This window comes from Corythoichthys intestinalis, chromosome 3 (assembly GCF_030265065.1).
Source record: "Corythoichthys intestinalis isolate RoL2023-P3 chromosome 3, ASM3026506v1, whole genome shotgun sequence".
Classification (NCBI taxonomy): Eukaryota; Metazoa; Chordata; class Actinopteri; order Syngnathiformes; family Syngnathidae; genus Corythoichthys; species Corythoichthys intestinalis.
This window is the reverse complement of record NC_080397.1, coordinates 36484451-36511807: the sequence shown is the minus strand read 5'-3', so window position 1 is coordinate 36511807 and position 27357 is coordinate 36484451. Positions and strand designations below refer to the sequence as shown.

At 38.7% G+C, this 27357-nt stretch overlaps 1 protein-coding gene across 2 annotated transcripts; it reads left to right on the top strand.

The window, feature by feature from the left end:
• The first annotated feature begins 13833 nt into the window (after positions 1–13833).
• Positions 13834–23821, top strand: tbx1 (T-box transcription factor 1). Of its 2 annotated transcripts, none has more exons than XM_057832044.1 (8): positions 13834–14302; positions 15155–15482; positions 17325–17426; positions 17615–17786; positions 18618–18773; positions 20309–20376; positions 20925–21025; positions 21689–23821. In XM_057832044.1, the coding sequence occupies exons 1-8, from the start codon at positions 14116–14118 to the stop codon at positions 22066–22068; spliced, it is 1494 nt and encodes a 497-aa protein (XP_057688027.1). In that variant the 5' UTR covers positions 13834–14115; the 3' UTR covers positions 22069–23821. The 2 variants fall into 2 exon arrangements, with proteins under 2 accessions (XP_057688027.1, XP_057688026.1); XM_057832043.1 differs by having other exon boundaries at positions 15104–15482; positions 21689–23820.
• Positions 23822–27357: the final 3536 nt, after the last annotated feature.

The window sequence follows — 27357 nt, the reverse complement described above, 5'->3', positions numbered from 1 at the left end:
TAATGCGCCATAAATCTGCTATGGCAGCATATAATTCTATCAAACACAACAGTTATTTTGGCTTAAAATACAGCGGTTTCTTTTAAAGAGGAGTGCAAGGGCAGAAACTGCTTTTACCGCCAAATGATAATATATATTACAGGTATTGCATCTTATGTCATATCTTTGGTATAATTTATATTATATTATAAATTTTTTTACTGTGTTGACATAATATCAACATGTGGCATTATTAGAGTAACTTTCTAACAGTGTCAACGATAAGGAATGCAATTGAAATCCCTGTTCCAAGTATCATACATGCCAGAGACAGTTGAGTAAGACGAAATGTTCTACAATTATGTTGGACCAGGTTTAAAAAAGAAAATCCCTGCAAGACGCACAGTAGGGCGGTCAAGATGAATGAGCTAAGAAATTACACCCAAACACAAGTCTATTGTATTATGAACATCGTAGTACGTGTCAGTACACAAACAGTTGCTGCAGGGATGAGAGTGAGAGTTCTGCTTGTCTGCACCACTTGCTTCATTTCCAAGAGAATCTACAATAACATAGGGGCCTGTGAAATACTTGATGAAAGGATGACCAAAGAGGCGAAAATCGCATTGGGGAAACACAGTGAGTTCTTTGCTTGCCATTTTATAAGATTGAAAGGTAGAAATATTTAAATAGAAGTGTTGAACAAAGTGAAATATGAAATACTGTGTATGTTTAGGAACAGAGCAAAATTGTGAATTCTGAGTTTTTCATTCATCTCAATGTTTCTTTGCAATAAATGCATTCCCTGAGAAGATACTGTTTTAATATTTATGGGTAAAACTGTTTGATTGTTCTTTTTATGTTTATACAGTATGTACAGTGTATCACAAAAGTGAGTACACCCCTCGCATTTCTGCAGATATTTAAGTATATCTTTTCATGGGACAACACTGACAAAATGAAAAGTAGTCTGTGTGCAGCTAATATAATAAAGTTAATTTATTTTCCCCTCAAAATAACTCAAAATATAGCCATTAATATCTAAACCCCTGGCAACAAAAGGGAATACACCCCTGAGTAAATATGTACATCCCTAAATGTCCAAATTGAGTACTGCTTGTCATTTTCCCTCCAAAATGTCATGTGACTGGTTACAGGAGTGCTGTCAGCATTGCTGTAGAGATTGAAGAGGTGGGGGTTCGGCCTATTAGTGCTCAGACCATATGCGGCACTTTACATCAAATTGGTGTGCATGGCTGTCACCCCAGGAGGAAGCCTCTTCTGGTACACAAGAAAGCCCGCAAACAGTTTGCTGAAGACATGTCAACAAAGCACATGGATTACTGGAACCATGTCCTATGGTCTGTTGAGACGGGCGAGCTTTCTTGTGTACCAGAAGAGGCTTCCTCCTGGGGTGACAGCCATGCACACCAATTTGATGTAGAGTGCGGCGTATGGTCTCATGTCACATGACATTTTGGAGGGAAAATGACAAGCAGTACTCAATTTGGACATTTAGGGATGTACGTTTTTTCAAACGGGTGTACTCACTTTTGTTGCCAGGGGTTTAGATATTAATGGCTATATTTTGAGTTATTTTGAGGGGAAAATAAATTATCTCTTATTATGTAAGCTGCACATATACTACTTTTTCATTGTGTCAGTGTCATTTTGTTTGCGTTGTCCCATGAAAAGATACACTTAAATATCTGCAGAAATGCAAGGGGTGTACTCACCTTTGTTGCCAGTGGTTTAAATATTAATGGCTATATTTTGAGTTATTTTGAGGGGAAAATAAATTAACTCTATTATATAAGCTGCACGCAGACTACTTTTCATTATGTCAAAGTATCATTTTGTCAGTGTTGTCCCATGAAAAGATATACTTAAATATCTGCAGAAATGCGAGGGGTGTACTCACTTTTGTGATACACTGTATTATACAACCGAAGAATATCGGGACTGACAATACAGTGCCAAAAATTCAATAACTGATTAAACGGAATATATAATTTAAATCTCAATCATTTTGATTAGCAACATTATGTGTACTGTGAACACGTACTAAACATGCCCTAATGGATACCTTCAGTGTTTTTTTTAGGCGGGAGAAGGATAGGCAAGGGAACAGTTTCATTATGCAAAAGCCACCTAATCTCCGGAGCCTTTGTTTTCCTTAGTTTTCTCAAATGTTGTTCGCCACCTCAAGAGCAGGCTAATGGATGCCGATGGAGGAAGTGTTTGACATTGCGGACACAGCAGTGCTTGTTTTAGAGGAGCCGGTCATGTGGTCTGGCCCCCCGAAAGTGACCCGGACCCCCCAGCCAACTCCAGGAGGTTTCAGGAACTGTCCGCTCTGGGGGAACTGAGTGTCAGTTTAGGCCCCCAGTGAACACAAGTCAACATGCCTTAATCCCAGCATCACCTAGAGTTACACTTTCGGGTCTGCAATTAGCTAAACTGAATCTCCCCCACGCCTTCTCGGCTCACTCTTTCTCCGCTGTGACACGGAGCTCTGAGCTGGGACGGGTCCATTCACTTACATCCGTGCTGGGACTACCGATCGCTACTCAGAGTGCAGCTTTCTATGGCAGAGTGCCTTCTTAGCCACATGCTCCCTCATCTTTCACTGTCACAAAGTTGGGCAGGAAGAGATCAAAACAAACATGTGGTGGCAGGGACTGACTAACATGATGAATCGCAGCAATCAGCATTAGGCAACCCAGAATGCACTCGGATTGGTTGAGGCTACACATTTTCCGAGGACAAGACACATACAGTGGAATAACACTTGTGTGAACTAGTGCAGACCTGCGCACCGATCGAACTAAAACCAAGGTTTTTGTTTTTTGCAGCAAGGAAGAGTATAAATACATTCTAGGGCAGTGGTTCTTAACCATGCTAAAGGTGCTGAACCCTACAAGTTTCACATGTGCATACACCAAACCCTTCGGATTTAAATAATAAAGCAATATTTTTCAAATTGATAACTGATATAGCTAAGCTATAGAAAGCTAATATCTGAGAGATTTCCAATTCAAATTACTTCAAATGTCAAATATACTACAAATAATTGTTCCTTTGTTGTTGATTTTAATATTAGAAAATGAATTTTTGTTTCATATCTAAATTCTCATTTTAGTGTTGCATCCTTACATCTCATACAACTTCCATAGTGCAAAATGTGACACAATTTTTTTTTTTTTTTTGGTTATCCTTCCTCATGCCAAGGGCGGGTCAATCTTCCACTGAGCAAACCAGTTTCTGCTCCCATTAGAAAAGGGGCTAGCAGTTGAAAGAAATTGAATTACTGTAATTTTCAGACTATAAACTGCTACTTTATTCCCTCATTTTGAATCCTACGGCTTATAGTCCAATGCGTCTTATTTGTTGATTTATTTGGGTTAATAGGTAACACTTCATTTGACAGCGAGCCATGAGACCGTCATAATTATGACATGCCACTGTTATGGGCATTAATGAATGCTTTTGACCAGACATGTCCAAAGTGCGGCCCGGGGGCCAAATGCGGCCCGTGGTCAAATTTCATCCGGCTCCCAGCCTCTGTCATAAAATCAATAACGACTGCCCGCACACAGACTTAATAAATTGGTCAGCAGTACTGCTACCAGCATATGAAGTAGCTTACACACTAAATGCTGCTCCTCATTTACCCACTAAAAGGCAGCAGCACTTCAAGCAACATTACCCCGTGTTACCCTTTATTCCCCTTTTCTAAAATGGCGACAATCAACAAAAAAAAGAAAGTTGACTGTGACGGCCGACGCTTCAAGGATAGGTGGAAATTGGACTATTTCTTCTCTGAAATACGCAACAACTGTGTCTGCGTCATTTGCAAAGAGACAGTCGCTGTTTTTAAAGAGTTCAATGTGAGGCGATATTACCAAACAAGACACGCTGAAATGTACGACAAGATTACAGGGAAGATACGTAGCGAGAAATTGAAGCAACTTGAAGCTAGTTTAATTTTACAGCAGCAGTATTTCGCAAGAGCCCGAGAGTCGAAAGAGAACGCCACAAAGGCTAGTTGCGAGATTGTTGAAGTATTTAATTCACGGCTGTCAAACGATTAAAATTTTTACTCGAATTAATCACAGCTTAAAAATTAATTAATCGTAATTAATCGCAATTCAAACCATCTATAAAATATGCCATGTTTTTCTGTAAATTATTGTTGGAATGGAAAGACACAAGACGGATATATACATTCAACATACTGTACATAAGTACTGCATTTGTTTATTATAACAATAAATCAACAAGATGGCATTAAAATTATTAACATTCTGTTAAAGCGATCCATGGATAGAAAGACTAGTAGTTCTTAAAAGATAAATATTAGTACAAGTTATAGAAATTTTATATTAAAATCCCTCTTAATGTTGTCGTTTTAATAAAATTTGTAAAATTTTCAATCAAAAAATAAACTAGTAGCTCGCCATTGTTGATGTCAATAATTACACAATGCTCATGGTGTTGAAACCCATAAAAATCAGTCGCACCCAAGCGCCAGCAGAGGGCGACAAAACACCAAAAAACACAAGTAACAAGTGGACATGAAACTGTGCTGTCATTTTAATCTGTCTGAGCGGGGCATGTGCGTTAATTGCGTCATATATTTTAACGTGATTAATTTTAAAAAATTAATTACCGCCCGTTAACGCAATAATTTTGACAGCCCTAAATTTAAAAAAATTAATAAAGCAAATGTGACACACAGAATGGCTTGCTAAAATTTGCTGAAATATATTGTTCTACGTAAAGGACGTCAGCCAAGGTCGGCCCTCCACATTTTTACCACACCAAATCTGGCCCCATTTGCAAAAAGTTTGGACACCCCTGTTTTTGGCAGATGTCGGTCCGGCAGATTTTGTCACTAATTGCATTTATATCCAGCTCAGATCATTTACATCCATTCAAAATTGAGATCATTTGCCGTATAACACTAAATGACATCTGTCATAAGCATTTATTTATTAAGACAGCTGCGGCTTATAGTCCGCTGCGGTTTATCTATGAACAAATGCCATTTTCATGTCAAATTTGGTGGGTGGCGGCTTATAGTCAGGTGCGCCTAATAGTCCAAAAATGACAGTAAGCTTGTAAATTGCGGGGAAACCAGTCCAAAACTTAGTCTAAAATGACACTTTACCTTCAGTCACTTTACAAAAATGGGGCCCTCTGTGTCTTAACCTCCGATCGAACCCAGGTTAAGAACCACTGTTCTAGAGTCACGAGGCTTGACAAAATATGTATATGTGTATGTAGATAATATGCACAATATACGTGTTTGCAATATATGTGCAAATTAAAATGGGAACATGTGCATTGTTCAGACAGTAGCATTTTTCTTTTGATCATAAACAACCTGTATACAACAAGTGATTGCATTCATGGTGCATAAAATTCCAAAATAATTCTAAGTCAATGTTCTTTTTTGTTCACTTATAAGTGTACTTTATTGAGTTCCAATTTTTGAACTTCTCTTTTAAATTGAAAAATAATATGTTCCACCCATAATGTGGCAATTTGAGGTCATATATAAAGGTCTTTTCTTTCCGTTTGAAGTGGGAGGGTTGGCAGCGAATGACCGAATGTTCATCGGCTGCCAACCTCCAAGGGTCCAATCCAGACGTCTGCTAGTGATAAATTCATTTCAATACACAGCAGGAGGATGAAAAGAGCCACATGATTTGATGTCTATCATCTTCAATGCAGGGGTGAAAGTGGCTAGAATTTCTTGCCGGAACTCCCCAACGTGAAGTTCGCCATGGAGCCAGACATTTGAATTATTCATTTATTTATTTATTTATTTATTTATTTAATTTCATTGGGGGGGGGGGGGGGGGGGGGGGGGGGTCAAACCTTCTAAAACTACTGAAATGCAAAGAAAACTGTTTTTTGCAGTTATTTCTATAACACAAAAACTGTTTTTCATTCAAAATTGTATTTTATCCATGAAAACTACTGAAATGCAAAGAAAACTTTTGGCACAGTTATTTCTATAACACAAACAAAAACTGTTTTTTATTCAAAATTGTATTTTTTCAATGATTTGCAAAATAAAAGGTAAGAAAAACAGCAATAACCCCAACCTCCATCTCCTAATTTTTATTTTTCCTCATTTCCTCACATACTAAATGCCAAATCTCAATTTTAACTAATTAAGAACATAGGATGTATATTGAAATTGAAGTTAATGTAAACATTTACTTTTTCTTTTTTTTTTTTAATAATAAAGATATAAGTACATACATTCAGAAAAATATGTACAAATGACATATTATGCAGAGTGTAATGGAATATATTTTGAAAATCACGCAAACATTGGCTTTTTTAGATCATAAGGCAATGAATAAGTAGCCTAACATAAATGAACAAATATAAGACCAAAGTGCAAATTGACACTAAGATGTTTTAAACCTCCCCATCAGAGCAAATAAAACTAAATATGATAAATAAGCCTCTCCAGCTCTTTCCTTGCTCTTAAAGATTTGATCCATTTTCTGTTGCATTGCCCTCTTTTTGTCGCATCAATTCAGGAATGTTTTTTTTTTTTTTTTTGCTGTTCCAGAAAACATGCACATTTGAACCAATCAGAGCTAACTATCTCTGATGATCACATGTCAGTATATCAGCCAATTAAACGGATGAATGAGTCCAGGCGTTTTGCTTTGCATTCGCACATTGACGTGACTCATCATCGTCAGACTCAGATAACCGCAGCAGATGGAGAAACCTCCATGTTGTCCGTGGAATAAATGGAAATAAAACAAAATAATAAATATCAGTGGAAACGGATTATGCTACACAAGCACTTTATCATGCTTGTTGTGAACATTTGTGTATGTAAATCTGATGTTGGTAGATTGTTTTCTTCTTGGAGATGAAATGCATGTGTGGCAGCTTAGCATTTTTTTTTTTTACATTTGCCGTCATATTTTTGGAATCAAAGCCCCGTGTACCAGAACAGCATTCCAGCCCTGAATCTTGTACCGGAACTGCGTTTTGGCCCTGAATCTTATACCGGAACTGCGTTCCTAACCGTTCTGGCCCACTTTCACCCCTGCTTCAATGACAGTCAAAGAGTGATATGCAACCAAAACTAGTAACTCCCCATATTACCATTTTCTCCGACACTGAGTACAGTAACATAAATTTTGTAGTCAGATTACATAATCTCCTTACATGCCAGTTGTTACTTCCCAACCCTGCTTGTCCATCAAACAATGCAGTGTATGGTTTCTTCTCAAAGGAAACAGTGTGTCCTTTTACGAACGTTATCATCAAGGCATGAGCGCTGTACGATTATGAGGGTGTACATTCCAAAGTTTGGTACTGACTCCATCCTGCACATTGTTTGCCTCCTCTGAGACTTCCTGCTAAGAAGAGCAGCCAAGAAAGGACCAAAAAGTGCCACCCCAGCCCCCTCACAACTTGAATCGTATGTGCGGCCCAAAAACAAAAGTTGCATGATAGCTCAGTTCTCTGTCCCCTCTTGCATTTCCAACCCAAGTGTTGATGTCGGGATTCTTCAAAGTCAAATCTCTGCATGCAACTGATCCACAAATGTCACTGTATGGATTTGGGGGGGCCCACTCTAATGGAAGTTCGCGGCTTCCTGCTGCTAGGAAGAGACTGATGTCACTAAGAAAATTCTCATGAAACATCTTTAGTGTTTCAAACTAGAGACTAGATACTGTAAATCCTAAGCTTTTATTTATGCAGACCAAAGGAATCCAGTTAGCAGTCAAATATGGTTTGCTCCTCAAAGGCACATTTTGAGGCTGGAGTGGTTTTAAAGGAAATATTCACTCACTCTAGTATTTGGAAAGAAACCTGTGAGTTCTAGCCACCTTTCTGGCTTGGCAGCATCTAACATGATTATCAATTCAGCCAGGGAGGGAGCGAGTTTAATGGATATGTACTCATAGATGTGTGGAGTCCGCCAGCCTCTACTGGCGTTTAACCAGAGGTTTGGAGTTCAAGTTCACAAAAGGAGAGGCTGGTGTGCAATGAACAAGCCAGGATGGACCGGGAAGGGTAGATGGAGCGGGTGATTGAAGAATGGCGGGATGGAAGAACTTGACGGGGGTTGAGAAACGTGAGGGGGAGGTGGAAAATGGGGGGGTTCTCAGCCCTGAGCCCCCTCGGCCAGAAACAACAAGCGAGCCTTCTCATATTCAAATAAATACCAGGCCAGTTGGGAACAGATAAGGAGGAGGTACAAGGGTAGAGAGCAAGAACCTGGGTTAGCTTCTTTCCTTCAGTGGTCTATTTAGGATCAGCGACTAACTGCAAAGCAGGCAGTGACATATTTATAAATAATCAGAGACGCTGCCCCTCAGATTTAATGCCGGGCTTAAGACGTATTAGCCAGACAAAGGCCGTCGGATCCGGCCCAGTCAGAAGAAAGGCCCTAATTAATTGGGGGAGATCACGGAGGCCCCAGGCCCACACCGTTGGGCCTTTGTGGCAGGAATGCCAGCTATTTACCAGCGTTCCGATCAGGCTGCGGAAAGACACGAGGTGATGACGTGAAGCAGATAGGAAAAGGATACTTTTCAAAAGCTAAAAGCTTGCCGGTTTTAAAACAAAGAGGGAAGGGGGAAAGAGAAGGACTGATTTTGAAAAGTGATCTCACTCAAGACCCCCCTCCTAACACACACACAACCTATTGTAAAATGAAAGGCGCTTTATTCTGATAACATGCATTTAAAACATGCTCAAAGAACATGGATTACTTCAAATTAGTTTTATACATATTCTCCACTTTTATCCTGCAGCTAGATGGACGAAGAGTGTTGGTTCAAGTGTGGTATAGAGTATGGCAGCAGCAGGGGCCCAGCTTGAAGGCTGTTGAAGGGCACAGTTGGCAGCTGTCAGGCACGCATATACATGTGGAAAGAGGACCCGCCCCACACCCTCCAAAAAACAAACATACAATCTGCAAAAGGGGAATGTTAACGTTTGGCTCTTTTCTTTATTCATTTTGCTGTGTGGTTAAAAACTGAAGGGAAGGTTACGTTTCATGTGCTTATTAAAGATGTTTGAAGAATATTAAATGTTTCTTGTGTAGGATTAGGCTATTTTTGGGTGTTGTTATTCAAAATGAACAATAACTGTTACTCTACTGACATATTAATGAAAAGATATTCAAATAGAGTTCTCTTCATTATCCCTGTGTGGGAATATGTGTTGGAATTTGCCTGAACAGACACTAGGGAATGACGATTTTCACCTTTGCTCAGCCATTGTGTTCATTCCCATTGTGTTTTTTTGTACATGTCCTTTTATGATGACCCCCAAAAATACAAAGAGAACGAGTTGAACAGGAAAGCCATCTTTATATGCCAACAAGGAAACGGGTTTCAGGCTATTTTCCCCGTTTCATTTCAGTCCCTTTTTTCCACAGAAATGACGAGAAATTGCTCCTCTAAACAGGATGGGCGTGCACCAAAGGTTTTCCAGAACATCTAAAATTACAATTAAAACATGATCAGGAATTTCACCATTCGTAAATGGGTTAAGAAATATGATCTGAAAAGTATTTATCAATCATTATAGTCCCACTCTTATGTATTTACTATAACAATACCAACAAAAAAGCATGTAATGTATGTGCTTCAATAATGTATGTGCTTCAATATTTTTAAATGATTAATTACCTAAGGAAGTTTTTTTTTTTTTTTTTTTTTTTTTTATGTAAGGGAGTAGTAAATATAATTAGGGTAATGACTATTGCGAAACCAAAAATTAACGTGCATTTTTGTTAATTATTAGCTATGTTTGGCTTATTAACATAAATCTTATTGTTGTTATTATTACTTAATTTGATAGCGAATTAAAATGTTATTAAACAGCTCATTTTAGAATGAGCACCAAAAAAAAAAAAAAAACTGTCAGTAAAGATGTTTGAGAAAAAGGCCTATGATAGAAATCAATTTGAATTGAAATTTTAAAAAGAAAAAAAAATTGTTCTCTACTGATTTTAGTTTTTGAAACGAATTATGCTGTCAATGCAGCATTCCACGCAGCATATCTGCGTGTATTTCATCCATCCCCGCCGAGAGAGGGGACACCCCAGGACCTCTTCTGTCAGCGGTCAACTGTTCACTTCCTCTCCTGCTAATTCTGGGATGTGGACTAATATTTGGATAGGGTAGGGTTATATATGGATCACGTCGCTTCGCTTTATTTTCGTGAGGCAACATCAATGTGAAAATTTGTATTATTATCTTACTGCTAGAGTAAAAGGAGAAAGTGTGCATGCCAATTTTTAGAGGGACTTAGATTTTATTGTGAGAGAGGAAGGATAGACCAACGGGAAAAATGTCTAAGTGCATGGTTGTCTTTAATTAGATTTTTTTTTTTAAATCAAAATACAAAAACTATGAGCCAACGACCCTTGACGTTTACGAGATACGCGCTATTTAACGAGGCATGTATGGGATCTGTCATGTTACCACAGCAAGACGCACACGGGAGACGCAAACCTCCCTGCATGCCACAGCCTTTTAGAAAAGAGAAAACTGCAATGCAAGCGCTTGCCATTCACTTGAAAAAGAAAACGAAATAAGTACTCAAAACTTGTGTCGTTGAAAATGGAATTGAAATATGCTTCATTTATTATCGAGCGACATTAATGAAGTCGTCTGCATCCAAGTCGTTTTCATTGTAAAGCAATAACTGATTGTATCAGTGTAACGCCTGTGATGGATATAAATTGTTAAAACATCAGTGCATTGTCATACTTTATAATTAAGATTTTTATCTTATGTTTTGTGATATGTTGTAGCAAAATAGCGTGAAATAGTGGAATCGTAAAACTATTTAAATTTTTTTTTAAATTATTTTACAGTATATAGTCTTAATAAACTAAATGACTTCTTGTCAATTTCCACGACACCAAAACGTCATCAATATGGAGATTTATTTATTTATTTTTCATTCACCAAAGTTTTGTTTTAGCAAAATGAATTTGGTTTGGGTGTAAACTTTGTACTATTACTATTGTTTCTGAGGTTGTTTTATTATACAAATGAAAGGATTTAAGGCATATATGTTCCGTTAAAAATATATATATTTACAAATATATGTTGGCGGAATGACAAAAAAAAAAACAATGTTTTAAGTTTTATGTTTTATAGACTACAACCTACAGTATGTTCATATATAGCGCTATAAGGAAGGAGCAGTAAATAGGTTTTTCTTACTCATTTTCGAATATGTAAAAATTATAAAACTATATTTTAAGTTGGTTTAAGGATATTGTTTAGTTGTTGTCATTATTCTTTCAAGTCGATCATTTTCGAAACAAAGAATCCATGCAGTCATTTATTCATGCATCTCCAACAGAGTTTGTTGATGTTCTGCCTCCTCTGGAGAAACATCCAAAATAAATAGAGCTAATCCTCACGCTGCTTTATCCCATTAGACCCCTGCTGTTGCTTCCAATGCTCCATTCGGTGACCTCATGTGTAAATTGGACTCTATCCGTTTAATATCCAACAAAACACACCTTATGCTGGACACCGAAGCCGAACGGAGACAAGCTGAGAAGCCACGAGGCAACGTAAGGGTTGCAAGAGGTCAAGTCCAGCTCCCTCCAAGGTGTCACGAGTGAAGGGGGGGGGTGTTTACTGACTGCACGCGTGGTCAACGTCTCCGTCGCAGTGGCTTTATGGAGAGTTGGACCGAGTGCAGCGTAAATCTCGGATAAATCATGCTGGAAATGATAGCATTATCGCAAAGAGACTATGCACTGATGCGGGAATTAAGCGTCTGAGCATCACTCTTGGGATGACATTACTTTTTAAATCAGCCAATTTGTTGTTTAAATCAAATTTTATAATTTAATCTCTTGAAGCCACTTAACAATTTGTGTGCGCGTATTTATAGCAATAGTTTTTGCTGTAGTTAGCGCATATGCAATTTTGCGACAGAGTGCGACTTAACTTTATTTTCGCCCGCATTTTTTAGCATAACATCCTAAAGGATCGCTGTATTAAAATCATTCTGTTTACATTTAATTATATAAAAGGGAAAACTGCCAAATTAATGAAAATCCGTGCAATGTGAAAATTTCCTCTGCGGGTGATTTAAAATTGAAAAGATATTTTAACAAATACATCATTCATCCATCTTAATTACTATACTTACAGTAATTATTTTAAATGATTATAGTTATCCCAAAGTAACCAATGATTAAAATTTCTGCAAAGTTCAGATGTTTCCTTTTCTCCTCCTAACGTTTTTAGTTAACAATGTTTAACAATCCAAAATGTCAAAGACCTTAACCATTTATAGGGCAATCATTTAACTCATTGGCTGCCATTGACGGCGCTAGACGTCCAATCCATTTTGCAGGAAGCAAATGATCGCTGTCATAGAACTCCCACTCAAAATGGATTGGATGTCTCGCACAGTGAATGGCACTGAAATATGAGCATTCTGAGCTCGTCCTCCCAGTTTAAGATTGGATGTACTGTATATCATTGACAATGAGTTAAAGACAATGAAAAATAAACTCAAAGTGTTATTAGAGGCCATAACCAGTGTCTTTTTCATCATTTAAATCATTTTATTTTGATTTCATTCATATTCCCAGATAGCAGACCGATTTTGAATAAATGTTGATTTTCCATCAAAATCATCAGTAGGGTTGACATGGAAATTTTCGACGTCAAGTGACGCTGAACCAACGTTGTTCTATATGGTATGTCAGGCAAGCTTGGGTTAACATTGTTTTATAGTTGATGAACTAATGTTGACAAATAGTTGATTTATGATTGACCGGGAAATATGATTGAAAAATCATTGAATTATGGATGAGCGGGCGTTTTGGTCGAAAACAACATTGGTTCAGCGTTGTTCCAATATTATTAATAATCAAAATGACGTTAGGTTTCTTAAGGATTTCAACGTTGAAACAACATTAATTGAAGGTGCAAAAACAGACGTTGATTCAACGATATAAGATCGACAGCGGAATGTTGATACATCTTTTCAACGTCGGTCTGCTATCTAAAGACTGAAAAATAAACTCAAACTGTTATTAGAGGCCATGACCAGTGTCTTTCTCATCATTTAAATTATTTTATTTTGATTTTATTCATATTTCATTAGCCTGGTGTTTTTAAAAATGTGTAAAAAGGAGATTAATAATTAATAATAAAATTATCATAATTATAATTGACAACTGGCGTCATATGGACCACATTTTGGATTATGTAGGCCACACATCTATACCAAATTTTAATATTGTGGCCTATACATGTCCCAAAATGTGATGTGGTTGGTAGAGCTTTATGGGGTTACTTTTTTTTTAATTACCAAAAATATTCAATTATCCTAAAAAGGGTTTAGAGGTTATTTCAAAATTAAAGTTCATCAAAGAAATCTATCTGTATAGTTCTTCAATACCTATACAGCAACTTCTGATATAGGATACAAAAGCACATGTTGACGAGGATTACACTCGAAATATAAACACATTATGCAAAAATACCTTGGGTAATAACGTGTGCAATTCTGAACAATCGGTGAGTGTATACGTATATATTAAATCACAAAAACATGCTAAACAAAGTTTGACCCCCAACATGAAGATTTATCATGGTTTCTTACTACTTGTATTAAAAAAGTTCCGCGTGCACAATATTGAACCGGTCAACGCAGTGCCGTGCAGACCGCCATCCAAATGAGTGACAAGCTCTTATTAAAATAAAAACACGCCAAGCTGCACGCACGCACCTACGCACGCGCGCCTTCCTCGCAAGTGGGAGGCGCGGATCCGAATCTGGCTTCTGCCATTCTCGTGTCGCTCCAGTGTTTCTGCAGGCAGCCAACCTTCACATGACGACGGCGCGCACGCCGAATTCCTCTATACGGGACAACTATGCTTTGACGCCGAGTGGGACCCTTTCCCATTCGAGGTTCTTCAAATGAACCTCCCGATCGGGGAAGTTTGGGCGTCTTCGCCGTAGCAGCGGGACTACTTTCCAAGCAAACTTTGGCCAGTGTGGGCATGTGAGAAACCTTTTTTTTACGCTTTCTGGAGAAAGGGGAGGCGGCGGTGGAGGACGACCTTCCCTTAACTCGTGCCCCCTGCCTATGGACGACGGTGGTCCACTCTCTCCCAGAGCGAATGCTTTCAGTATCGCTTCTCTGATTTGCGGCGCGGAGCAAGCAGGAAACGCAGCATTTGACAAGCTGAGCACCGGCCCGCAGGACAAACCAGACGGGAACAAGCAGAGCTGCTGCACGATGCATTACAGCACGGTGACCCGGGAAATGGAAGGTAAACTAGTATGTTGATTTTATCACGCATGACGGAACGTGAAAATCACACCAAACTTGTAAAACCCAAAACTGAGTCAATCAACAGGAACACGCACAAATAAAACCCCAAGCACGAGCCAAATAAATATGATTTCCCTATGAAATTGATTTAAGAAAAACGCATTTTAATATCAATCATAAAAACACAGATGAGAAAACAAACCCCGTCTAATCTGCCGTTAATGTTTACCACAAACAACATCGATGGCTGTTTGTTTACTCATGTAAATCAAGTGTTTACCCACTCCCTCCTTTACACTCCTCACATCCTATTGTTATTGTTCAACGGGGGTGATGCGGACCTTATCCAAAAGTGGACTGCGTGGGTGCCGGCGAACCCATTAAAAAGAAGGGGCGCACTTCTTTGTCAATCAGTCTCTTCACGAGGCGAGGAAAAGGCACATTACCTGCAGTTCCTTATCTAAATAGAAATAAGAACCGGTTTTATCGCAAAGGGGAGGCCCTCCGCCGAGCCAGATAAGAGAGCGGGCTGCACATACACCCACGCAAACATTCACACACGCGCGCGTGCTCAGGAGCTGCGCGTAACGACTCTAAAGCGCACAATCGACACAAAGGAGAAAACAGAAGGATTTTGGACGTTTTTAACTTTGGGATTTTGAGTCGGGCAGTGGATGTAAACCTCAGGGATTTATAGGACGAACCGTCTTCATTCGGAACTCATTTATTCTGGTTTTTTTTTTCTGTCTTTCCTGTCAAGACATATTAAGTAAATACAGTCTTTTTGGGATGATTTCAGCAATATCCAGCCCGTGGCTGACGCAGCTGTCCCATTTTTGCGATGTTGCAGCCTTCACGACCAGCAGTCTGAGCAGCCTCAACACTCCGGGGGGGTACCACCTCTCCCCCTCCCCCGGGGACCCTTACACTCAACACGAGACCCACTTTGAGCCCTGCCCGGCCGCTCAGCCCAACTACGGCTACCCGGGCCAGGCCCCGCCGAGCGAGCCCGCTGGAACCCCTTGCTCGTCGTCCTCGTCCAACTCGACACCAAACAGCAAGAACATGGTCAAGAAAAACCCCAAAGTGGCCAACATTAACGTCCAGCTGGAGATGAAGGCCTTGTGGGATGAGTTTAATCAGCTGGGTACCGAGATGATCGTCACCAAGGCGGGAAGGTGAGAACATGATCGCTTTATACAATCACTTTATTTTTGCCGATTTATACTTTTACATATTAAGCAAAAATGCATGGGTATTCTGCATGAATTTCTTGCAAAATTCACGGTTCAAAAGTTTGGATTGTTTTGGTGGTTTAAAGCTGGTGTCTTTGTTTACATGACTTTACATTCCTAATTTGTGATTAGGCTATAGCGTTTGCTTTATATTTATACAGAAAAGGTGCTATATCAGTTGAGAGTTTTGAACCGTGCATACAGCAGTTTGCGTGTGTGCTGTCATGTCATGTCAATTTTACAAAAAACTTACCTGAATATATCTATCGTCAATAATTAATTTCTACAGAAATATAATGAATAATAGTGTTGTTTGTTCTATATAATATATTTATATATAATTATTTGTATTTTTTACCGAATACTCTTTTCACAGGAAATTTAATATATGTATCAGATTTAAAACACTTGGGTTGGGGGGAAAAAAAAGTGTAATTTCAAACTTTTAATTTTCAGTGGCCAAAAATAATATTTGACCACAAAATTTGGTTTATTGAAGTTTTTGGGTTACTTTTTTAGACATACCTCTTCATATCTTGAAAAGCATTATTACTGAGTATTTTAGTCACAAAAGGGACAAAATGGTAACTTGGTTAATTTGACGCCCATAAAATAGGATTACTCCACTATTTGGGTAACTTTTTAATATGTATTTTTTTGTTAAATGTATATTTCACTGCAACTTGTGAATATAATATCTTTTTTTTTTAATGGTTTAAAATTAACCAAATTTATGTAAAATTTTCAGTTAATTACTTATATCGTCATATATCGTAACCAACCATTGAGGTGAATCTGACACCCCAAAAATGGGTTATTAAATTTAACACCCAATAAATGGGTTATTCAATTTGACACCCAAAAGGTTGGTTATTCTACTATTGACTCAAAATAACCCATGTGGTAGGTATAGTCTGTCTCTGACTGACCCTCTGAAATATATTTTGCATATTAACTCATTGCTTGTCATTGACATATTGACATCGATAGACGTCCAATTAGTCTAAATTGAGAAGACTGCCTGTGAATACTCACTGTTTCAGTGCCATTGACGTCGCTAGACGTCCAATCAATTTTGACTGCAGCGATCAATTGCTGCCAACCCTCCCAGTCGAAACTGATTGGACGTCTGGCGCAGTCAATGGCAGGCAATGCGTCAATGTATAATTAAGAGAAAGTTTTAACCTCGGCTCAAACCCCTGAACTTTACAGGGGAATCCATTGCGAACGTATCATTAATATTAAGGGACAAAAAATGAATACAAGGAACACGTGTTTGTATTATTGGTTGCAAAGAGAGACTTTCCCAATCACGAAAGTGAGGCTCTGGTGCATTGTGACAAGTTGCACTTTTAAGGCTCCTTCAGCCTCACCGAGCCTAAACACTGATGTTAATTGAGCGTTGATTTTGGGATACCTTTCACTGACATGGACATTAGTCAGCTCGCTCGATTTGTTCAAGCACTGAGACGTCGAGATGGAGAAAGGAAGAATTACATATCAAAGTCAAAATAGACTCCATGCACTCGGTGTATAGTGTGGAGTTAAGGTAATAAAACTACATGTGTGGTCGTATTTCTCTCATTGGATCACCAAAATGTAAATGCAAATCAGTGAAAAGTTGGCCTGTTTTGCAAGGGATATATATGTCTGGAAAACATCAAATGTTAAAAAAAAGAAAAAAAGATGCCATTTAGAGTCGAGCAAATTAAAAGACAACAAATTCGGCAAGCAGGGAAAAATATAATTTGAGAATTTAATGTACATTTTCTGGAAACTTTCCAGGAGAATGTTTCCAACTTTCCAAGTGAAAATATTCGGGATGGATCCAATGGCTGACTACATGCTCCTAATGGACTTCTTGCCTGTAGACGACAAACGTTACAGGTAAACGTCTTAAATTCATTCCAACACACGAACTGCATCACTTTTGCCAAGACAGAAAATCTTATTATTATTTTTTTTAAATAAAAAATCGATGTCAAGCACACACGTTTTTTTTTTTTTTTAAATAAATTTTTACAAATAGAAAATATATTGAATTGCATGATGACCGACCTTGGTGATCTCCGCAGGTATGCGTTCCACAGCTCTTCTTGGCTTGTGGCCGGCAAAGCTGACCCGGCGACACCGGGAAGGGTCCACTATCACCCAGACTCTCCTGCCAAGGGGGCCCAGTGGATGAAGCAGATCGTTTCATTCGACAAACTCAAACTCACTAACAACCTCCTTGACGATAACGGACATGTGAGTCAAATTCATACACACGTGCAAAATAAGCTATTTACACCAGTATAATAAAATACAACATTGCGCAAGAGTATATATATTTTTTTAATAGATGTGTGAGTCAAATAACTCGCTCTGAGAATTATGAGCGCATGACAATTTATTATTAGGATTATTTTAATATTTTAATTTTTATTTGTATTTAAATGAGCGTAAATTTTGTTGCATTTCAGATTTTTGTGAAACGCAGACAACTCAGTAAACTGTTTTGTTGCAGAATTTCAATATTTTTTATTTACTTACAGAATATGACTAACAATAAAGATGTTAAAACATTTTCCTTTCAACTCTTTATAGGGCAAGTGACTATTTTTATTTATTCCCCCCCCGTATTTTTCGGTTGTTATTATTTTTTAAAAACTCATAAAGTTGGTGTCCACTTATGTGGACACCACATTTTGAGACATGCTGGCCCAATTTTATGTGATATTAAAAATGTGGCCAATATACACCAAAATGTGATGTGTATGGCGGGTTTCAATTTAACGACTCTATTATTATTATTATTATTATTATTATTAATTAGTCATTAATTTTATATTAATGAGTAAGTGAAATTATAAATTAATAGAATGTTAAAAATTACAATGACAAAAACAAATACACTCTGGTTATGGCCCACAATAATACTACATATTTTTCTAAACTCATAATATTTAATGTATAATTCTTACAATGCCATAAGCAAAAATATAAAAATCCTTGTTTATCTTGTGTTCATTTCAATTGATTGCTTTTGTTCTGTGTCTCAAGGGCTAATGGGGATTTTCCCTTGTTTTCCTTCTGCAGATCATTCTTAACTCTATGCACCGCTACCAGCCCAGGTTTCACGTGGTTTATGTGGACCCTCGCAAGGACAGTGAAAAGTACGCGGAGGAGAATTACAAAACGTTTGTGTTCGAGGAAACGCGCTTCACTGCCGTCACGGCATACCAGAATCATCGGGTAAGAAAAGACTAAAAATGAAGACTTTTGAAGTTCCAGCATGAACGATTAGTTTTCATATTTGCTAGTACAACGACACCACCACATACTTTTTGTCAATGAAATTTTTGTCCAATAAGAACTGCACTTAAATATGCGTTAATATTGCTTGTTTTACAGTATATTATTAAAAAGTAATGCATCTCTTTTATAGGATCTTATACTGATCGGCAGGTTTACCAAATGTTTGTTACAGTATACATGGCAGAAAACACCCTGCATGGTGATCTGAAGTTCCGCTCTGAGAACCCAAATCTGGCCAAATTTCAAAATTGTCCTATATGCATGTGTGATACATCATTAGAAAGCTTAAAATCTGAATTTTCCGGGAGAAGAAATTTTTTGAACAGGAGGGCATTAGCATTTAAAAAAAAAAAAATCAAACAGCCAAACCCTAACTGGAGGTGAGAGCATAATTAAAGACGCCCTGATTTTACCGAGATATTATCGTGTACTTTCCTCTTTTCGATCCAAAAACTCCATGTAGCATGTATCACCGAATGTCAAGACACAGCTGTGAATGGCCACACCCGGTTTTGGGGGATTTTATGGGGGAAACATGGTAATATAACAAGGGTTGCGATGCAGAAATCGTAGACATCAAGGAGTGGTTTAGATTTTGTTTTTCATATATTTACACTTTTAAACATTTTATTTCCAAATTTTTCTTTGTTTGGATCGATTATTTATCATCTAAAATAGTGAGGAAAATGCGACAGTAATAAAAAAAAATACAATTAAGCGACAGTTATGAGGTACATATCCGTGACTTATTTACACACTATTATTTTCATTGTGACGTAATTTGTTTAAAAATTTAAAAATATGCGAGTGAATGATTTTTTTCAAGTCTTTTTTGTTTTGTTTTTTTTTAACTAAATATTTGACATCAATTAATGATTCAAAGCTAAAAATCACTGACATTTTGAAGGATAAATACAATTACTTAGTCTTTTTATAGCTAGGTTCAACAAAAAGCAGTTGCGCAACGTCTGTAAACGTGGGTCTCCAGGGTAAAACGGACAAATTAAAAATAGTTTGGGGGCTTAATGCGCCATGAATCTGCTATGGCACCGTATAGAAATATTGTTCTCTAAAATACAACAGGGTTTTTTTTGGCTTAAAATACGGCAGGTTATTTTAAAGAGAGGTGCAAGAGCAGAAACAGCTTTTTCAACCTTGTCTGCGTTTTTTTGCATTATGGTGTGATTTTCTTTATAATAATAATTAGAATTAATATTATTGTTTATTTATTGTAGGAAAAAAAACTTATTTAGAAGTACAAATTAAGAAATCAGAGAACCTCTTCGTCTTTTAAGTTATTCAGCAGATCTAGCATAAAGGAACACTTTTTCTTCTTTTTTTTTAATCATAAACTGAAAAATAATTCTCAATATGAATTCAAGTCTGTGAACTATGCCAGTATTGTAGCTCATTGCCCCAAAATTACTGTGCAACATAATGAGGAGATTATTTCCGTTTTCTTGTGTATTTAGATCACTCAACTGAAGATTGCCAGCAACCCTTTTGCGAAGGGCTTCAGGGACTGTGACCCAGAGGATTGGTGAGTTTTTGTTGACACTTTTACAAAAACTTCTGTTGACATATTTGAACATTATATGAGGTGAAACAAAAGAAAAGAGGGTCATTTGCAAGTGTTTGGAAAAGAGTTGCGGATCCTGTTTTAGTATACAGAGAAGCCAGATGGGTAGAACTTGCATGTTAAAAGTACACAATAAAGACTGAGCTTGGAAAACACTGGATATTATTTCAAAGATGATCGGCTGCTTTTCAGTCATTGATTGATTAGCAAAATTTCTCCATACACCAAAGTACACACATCTGGTACGGAAAAGAGTGACTCAATTTCTTCCAAATGCTGTTCTTTCTTCCCCTTGCAAGCGTTAACTAAACAGATTACTCTGATGTTAGTGTTATTCATCAATGAATTTGAGTAATTAACTTCACTTTTATTAATGTGAACAAATGTAGAAGGACACAAGACATGTCTTGCTGTTATAACACAACTGCTGTACGTTAGGCATACATATTACATGTTAAAGAAATTGTGGCGTTGGCTGTCATAAATGACTCTTGCCTTCCTTCCCGCAGGCCCCGGAATCACAGGCCAGGCTCCCTGCCAATAATGAGTGCTTTTGCCAGAACAAGAAACCCAATGTCATCTCCTCCTCAGCAGAATGGCACAGAGAAAGGTCTGCAGCTCTCTTTGCTCCAACTTCAACCAAAGTTGGCTTCTGTCTTCCTGAGAACTTTGTCAATTATAAAAAAATGTGCATTTGTAGACTGCACCACCGATACACAGCTTTCAATTAATGAATAGTAGCAAATGATGCAAAGGTCATTTCTTGAACTATAAACAGCTTTTACATAATGGAAATTGAAGTATATAGCCCTCGTATTATTCCAACATAAGTTTAATTGATATTGCCAACACTTTCATGAACAATTTTTATATTATAAAATGCATCTGAAATTTTTTTAGCCTCAATTCCCAAAATAAATTTGACACAGTCTCAGTTGCACACTGGTCCACAAAAAATATTGGCCAAGAATTTTATGATTTTTATCTGAATCCAAATATTGCATTGGTTTTGCTCCATCAAGTCAACTTCTTGAACTACACGGCCACATGCTGTTGTTCTTTTATTTTGTAATTTAGTGTTGCTTATGCGCCCAAATCAATTGCTAACCATTGTTGATAGAAAAATTTTAAATGATTCTGGCAGGTTATAGTTGTGCTACATTCATTCCAAATGTAAACAGGCCATGCCAGAAATATGCAAAACCTGGCAACAGACGTAAGGGTTATAAATTACAACTGTGTGCCATAAAGTATGATTGTATCTGATGTCCAGATGACAGCAGGCGTGAATACGAGCGAGAGCCAGGCGGCACCCCCATCCACGCAGACCCTGCTCACCAGCTAATGTCCCGAGTTCTCAGTCCAGCCCTGCCTGTCCCAGGAGGTCTCCATGCCGTTCCGCTCACCGGCGGCCGCCCGAGCCCTCCACACGACCTCCGGCCGGACCCTCACACACTACCCCCGGAAACCCTGCACCACCATCCCTACAAGTATCCCACCACCTACGAACACTACTTAGGAGCCAAGACCCGGCCGTCCCCTTACCCTTTACCAGGCATCAGAGGGCACACGTACCACCACCACATGAACCCTACAGCCAACATGTACTCAGCCACCAGTGGGCCGGCAAACTACGATTACGGGCCCAGATAATGACTCCTAAACATGCACTACATTGTGGAATTGGAACCAGGCCACAAAGGTCACACAGCCTTGAAACTTTTGATGCTGCGTGCAATCAAAGACTGAAATTTCTCTCTAGTCAATAAACCCTGCTGTATTTATTTAAAGAATCTCTGCAGGAAACATGGACACCTGAGTTAAGGTCTGCAGCGAACTCAACAGAAATCGCTCTGCATCAGCCAGCCTGAGCTGTTCCGTCGCCTAGCCTACAGGCTGAGGAGAACACGTTTGATCACAGACTGGAATTTTTTTTGTGTTGAATGCACTTTTTGATTTGCCTCATTTTTAATGCTTTCAAAAAAGCCATATGTTGTATAATCCCTCAAACTTGTAGGTAGACGACATGTTTGCATGCTGAGCTCATCGGGGAGGCCGTGGAAGCACATCCAAATGTTTTTGTCTGGGGGGGTGGGGGATCATCAAACGTGAACTTTTTAAGCCGCTCTGAGAGGGCTTGTACCATGGCACTGACTTGCAGCAATTCAAAGTAAATAAATGAAGCAGAATGACTGTTCTGTGTCTGTAAAATGAACATTAAATTCCAAGTTATCTATTCATGGATTTTTGTTGCGCTTCTATTGAAACGCAGATGGACAGATTTTGGCATAAACAAACTTTAAAGTCATAGGTTCTACAGATAAAACTACAAATTCAGCATTATGATAATGTGATGACTACAAAATTTTAGGTTCACATCAATAGTGAATCAAAATGGGCTACACCAGGGAACATATAAAAAAAAAATTTGGTTTGGCAGCTTTTTTTTTTTTTTTCTTCAACAAATGTTTAGGCGAGGACTCCAAAACTGACCTGAGTTTTGCTCTACCCTATGACGTGTTGAACTATAGGATACCCGTTTTAGCAATTGACAAATAAATTAATACATACAGAGTATTTAACATGTGCTTGTTTTAGGGGAGGAAAAAAAACAATTATTGCCATACAATGAAAGAAACCAGCACAAGTGCAATGTTTATTTAACACTACTATGTTTTTACAAAGGATATGGCTAGTTGTATGCATGTAGTAACAACACTGTAAGTAGGTAAGATGTGGTAAAAAACAGGGGGAAAAAAGACTATTTTTTATTCCGCACCCAGAATTTATATGGTTGTCAGACGTAAAAGATTTTTTTTTTTTTTAAATATTGGCCACTGTTATTGAGGCTTCCACAAAAGGCAACATGCTGTGTTGTACAGTACATTCCCGGCTGTAAGGATACAATTGCTCACTTTTAATGGGACAATTTGGTGAAATTTCCACAATAGGACTGTTATCCATTTCCCCTATATGAGCAGTGCTGTTGTCTAGATTAATCGTACTTGGAAGGAACCCATTCCTTTAGGATTTGTGTTATGATATAAAAGGGAAATTTGTGCTAATGTTTCATTTTCAATGTTGTTTTGCCTTGAGAGCAGCTGCCATTGAGGAGAATCCAGGGGAAAAGGATGCCTGAGGCCAGCTGACCTCTGACTGTTTAATGGCTTGTAAAAGTGTCAGAGGTTAAATAATGTTTCCACTCATTTAAACTCAGGCTAATTGATTGCATCATTTTCTGTTTTGTTTGGGGTTGTTGCCCCTCTTTCATATTAATTTAAAGAATCTCACCTTTACCACCGATTTCAACTTTCGCCTTACCAACATAAAATAAACTTTTACATTCATTCATTTATATACGTACACATACTGTGTATATTTTTTGGGGGGGTAAATAAAGACACAAATATCTAATAAACAATATAATTTACCATCTGATTTTTATCATTAGAACACCAATTACAAGTAATTGAATTTCCTATCACTCTCTTTATCATGCTGTCCTGCACACACTGTTCAGTGCAACTTTTCTAACCTGTTTTGTCTGGTCAGGAAGCAGAGGTCTGGAGATGTGTTGGCCGCCCGGTGTGCAATGTCGCAGGCCAGCGGCACATGCTGAGCCTGCCGCAGCCGATGCAGGAAGCTGGTGGCTATTTCAACAAGTGACAAACAACTGCTTGCAAGAGACAGACTTTCAAATTTCAAATGAATATCACTCATAATATATGACAGTACCCTTTGTGAAAATCGATTCGCGCTGTTAAATGACCAGTGTCGTAAAATAGGTTACCTGAAAGAAATATTGTAAATTAAATACTGTTATGCAAGACTATCCTGAGTTACAATAAAGATAATAAATGCAATTGATGTTACATATATATGGCGGAAAACAAAGACAGGGCTGAAAAAGCAATTTCTGCTCTTGCACCCCTCTTTAAAATAACCTGCTGTATTTTAAGCCAAAAGAACTGTTGTGTTTTTGATAGAACAATATGTCTATATGCTGCCATAGCAGATTCATGGCACATTAAGCCCCCAAACTATTTTTAATTTGTCCGTTTTACCCTGGAGACCCCCGTTTACAGATGTCGCGCAACCGCTTTTGCTTCAACCATGCCATAAAAGAAGGAAAGTAATTATATTTAGTATTCGAAATGGCTGTCATTTTTACCTTAGAATCATTAATTGATGTCTAATATTTAGTTTAAATTAAAAAAAAAATTTAAAAAAAAGACTTCAAAAAATTTTTCTGTCGCATTTTTTAAACTTATAAACAAATTACGTCACAATGAATAAAGAGTGTCTGTAAATAAGTCACGGATATCTACCTCATGACTATCGCTTAATTGTATTTTTTTTTTGTTATTGTCGCATTTTCCCCAATAGACCCTACCCACCGACGTCACAAAATCACGTGATCGCTGTATTGTTCCGCCCCATTGTCCGTCATTTTGTGTCTGTATTATCAATGGTCTCAATTGATCGAGCAATTTATAATGCATTTCATGGAAGACCCGGTGCTTTCGGATGCCGTAAACTCACTGGATGCGTTGCATAAAAGGCGTTATGTGGAAAAGCTTCAGTTTATCCATTCGCCAGATCCATATTTGATGGCTAAATCGATGTTTTTCGACTCGCTGTCTTCGCCGTTTTTGCCTGACATCTGCTAGCTACCCTGATATTTACAACTATCTTGTCCACACAAAATCAGCCTATTCTCACGAAAGTTAGAAAAACTTTAAGAGCTTGGAGGCTTATAAGTACTTCGTTGCTGGTTGGGTGAAACAGGTCCTCGTCCACGAGAATTCGGCAGGAATCTATCTTGTGCTTGGAAAGGTGAGTTACGAAATTTTCAATTCAAAATCTTTTGTTCTTGCTAACATCCACTGCCAAGTCTAATGTATTTCATGTCATTTGTCAATGGAGCTAGGGCTTTTAATGTTTATATGGTTTAGCGATAGCACTCTCACTACATACATACGTGTATGTTGTCGGCGATTAGCCTAGCAATGATCTTAATTGTGGTTGTCAGCCCAAAACCCTCTAAATATATATTAAATGCATCTTACCAGATATAAAATGACTACTACATAATCTGTGGTAATCGTTTGGAGCCCAGTTTTCTTGTCGAATTGCAGCAGCCCATCTCGCTCTCCTCACCGGGTCTCTCGGAATCCGGTAGAACTTCAAGTCTCTCCGTCTATCTTCTCTGTTATTGCAACCGACCGCCACACACGCCTTCACCATTTTGATTATTAATGTTAACGAGCAGAAAAACACGCCGTAAATAGGAGGAATGTACGTAGCCGTAACAGGTAAACATGATGTGTTGACGGACAATTGGGCGGCACCAGTCAGGAGGGCGGAGTTGTGACGTCACGTGGGTAGGGTCTATACTTTAGATCAGGGGTCGGCAACCTATGACACGCGTGTCAGCACTGGCACGCGAAGGGTTAACCAGTGACACGCGAGCGCATGGCAAAAAAACAAGAAAAAAGCGCCTTTTTACCTGAAATTCAGACATTTTCTGTTGCGCGCCCTGTTATTTAAGCCACACACACATCCAAGGGAATTCCTGTGTAAAGAGACATGGGATTTACTCACGTCATTGCTTTCACGTATAAAAAGATGTCCCGAGAATGGAGCGGCTTGGATGCTTTCACCGACTTGACCCGTATTGCCCACTGGCGCTCTCTGTGCGGGAAGGGCCGCTGGCGCGATTTTATAACCTCTGACATTACGTCATTTTTGGTAGGCATCGGCTGTCACAATGTTGGTCAAATCGTGTTTTATTCCAGAGTCAGCGTTCCCAACGTCGTAACTGCAGCCAATTCAATCTCATCAAGACTGTATTTAAGAGTATTATTCCCCCACCAAGATCTGCACCCGCAGCTCCACCCGGGCTGGTATGGGGCTAGATCAGTCTTCTAGCCCCACACGCCCGCGCCTTCCGTGGGCACCACGAGAGCGAGCCTCTCTCTCCCCGGGGAAAGGCTCGCTCCTAGCGGCTCCACCCGGGCCCGCGCCCGAGGCTTCCATGCGCACCACGAGAGCCAGCCTCCTCGGGGAGAAGCGGCTCCACTCGGGTTCTCGCCCGAGGCTTCCGTGCGCACCGCGATAGGGAGGCTTTCTCTCCCCGGGGAAAGGCTCGCTCCTCGCGGCTCCACCCGGGCCCGCGCCCGAGCCTTTCGTGCAAGAGCCAGCTTCCCGGGGGCCGCGGCGGCTCCATCCGGGCCCGTGCCTCTCCCCGGGGAGAACAAGTGTCAAACGTCATTATGAGACAAAACATGAAAATTCATTCAAGGATGAGTCTGTCAAGGCAGAGACATTAAAACGTGCTGTGTCCAGGTACAGGAAACAAACACACCCTGAAAACCTTTGTCACTGCTAAAAACACCGCCACCGAAGCAAGCTATCACTTTGCTCACTGCATTGCAAAGCAAGGAAAACCTGATGAAAAAAAGAAAAACTGATGGTGAATATATCAAAGAGGCGATCTTGTCAAGCTCAGAGATTTTGGTCGATGGCTTGACTAACAAAGAGACACTAAAAAAAAAAGGATAAGCAGCTAAAAGTCACAAAGTACAACCCCGAAATCAGAGCTGAGCCAAGGAAAACAGGGCCAGGGATCACATTAAGGTAGGCATCTTTTATCTTTGTAATATAAAAGAATATCTAAAATGCTGCATATAATTTACTGTTTAAGTTGATAGTGAACAACTAGCTAGTGAACTGTTGCACTTATTTTCAAGTTTTGACATTTTCTACAATATGCATTTATTTTTTAGTTAATTGAAAAAGAATGGTAGTTATACGATTTCAATATATGTTCATGTTGTTTTCTTTGGGGTAAAATTACAGCTCTGTTGGATATAAAAAATTGGATGTGCGTCTCGGTGTGGCACACTGATTGACAAGAAAATTTGAAAGTGGCACTCCACA

Excerpts from the sequence above, each read along its gene's own strand:
- tbx1 (XM_057832043.1), top strand. The coding sequence starts at position 14,116 with ATGGACGACGGTGGTCCACTCTCTCCCAGAGCGAATGCTTTCAGTATC. Across the intron at positions 15,483-17,324 it reads ATCGTCACCAAGGCGGGAAG|GAGAATGTTTCCAACTTTCC; the intron begins GTGAGAACATGA and ends GAAACTTTCCAG. Across the intron at positions 17,787-18,617 it reads TCCTTGACGATAACGGACAT|ATCATTCTTAACTCTATGCA; the intron begins GTGAGTCAAATT and ends TTCCTTCTGCAG.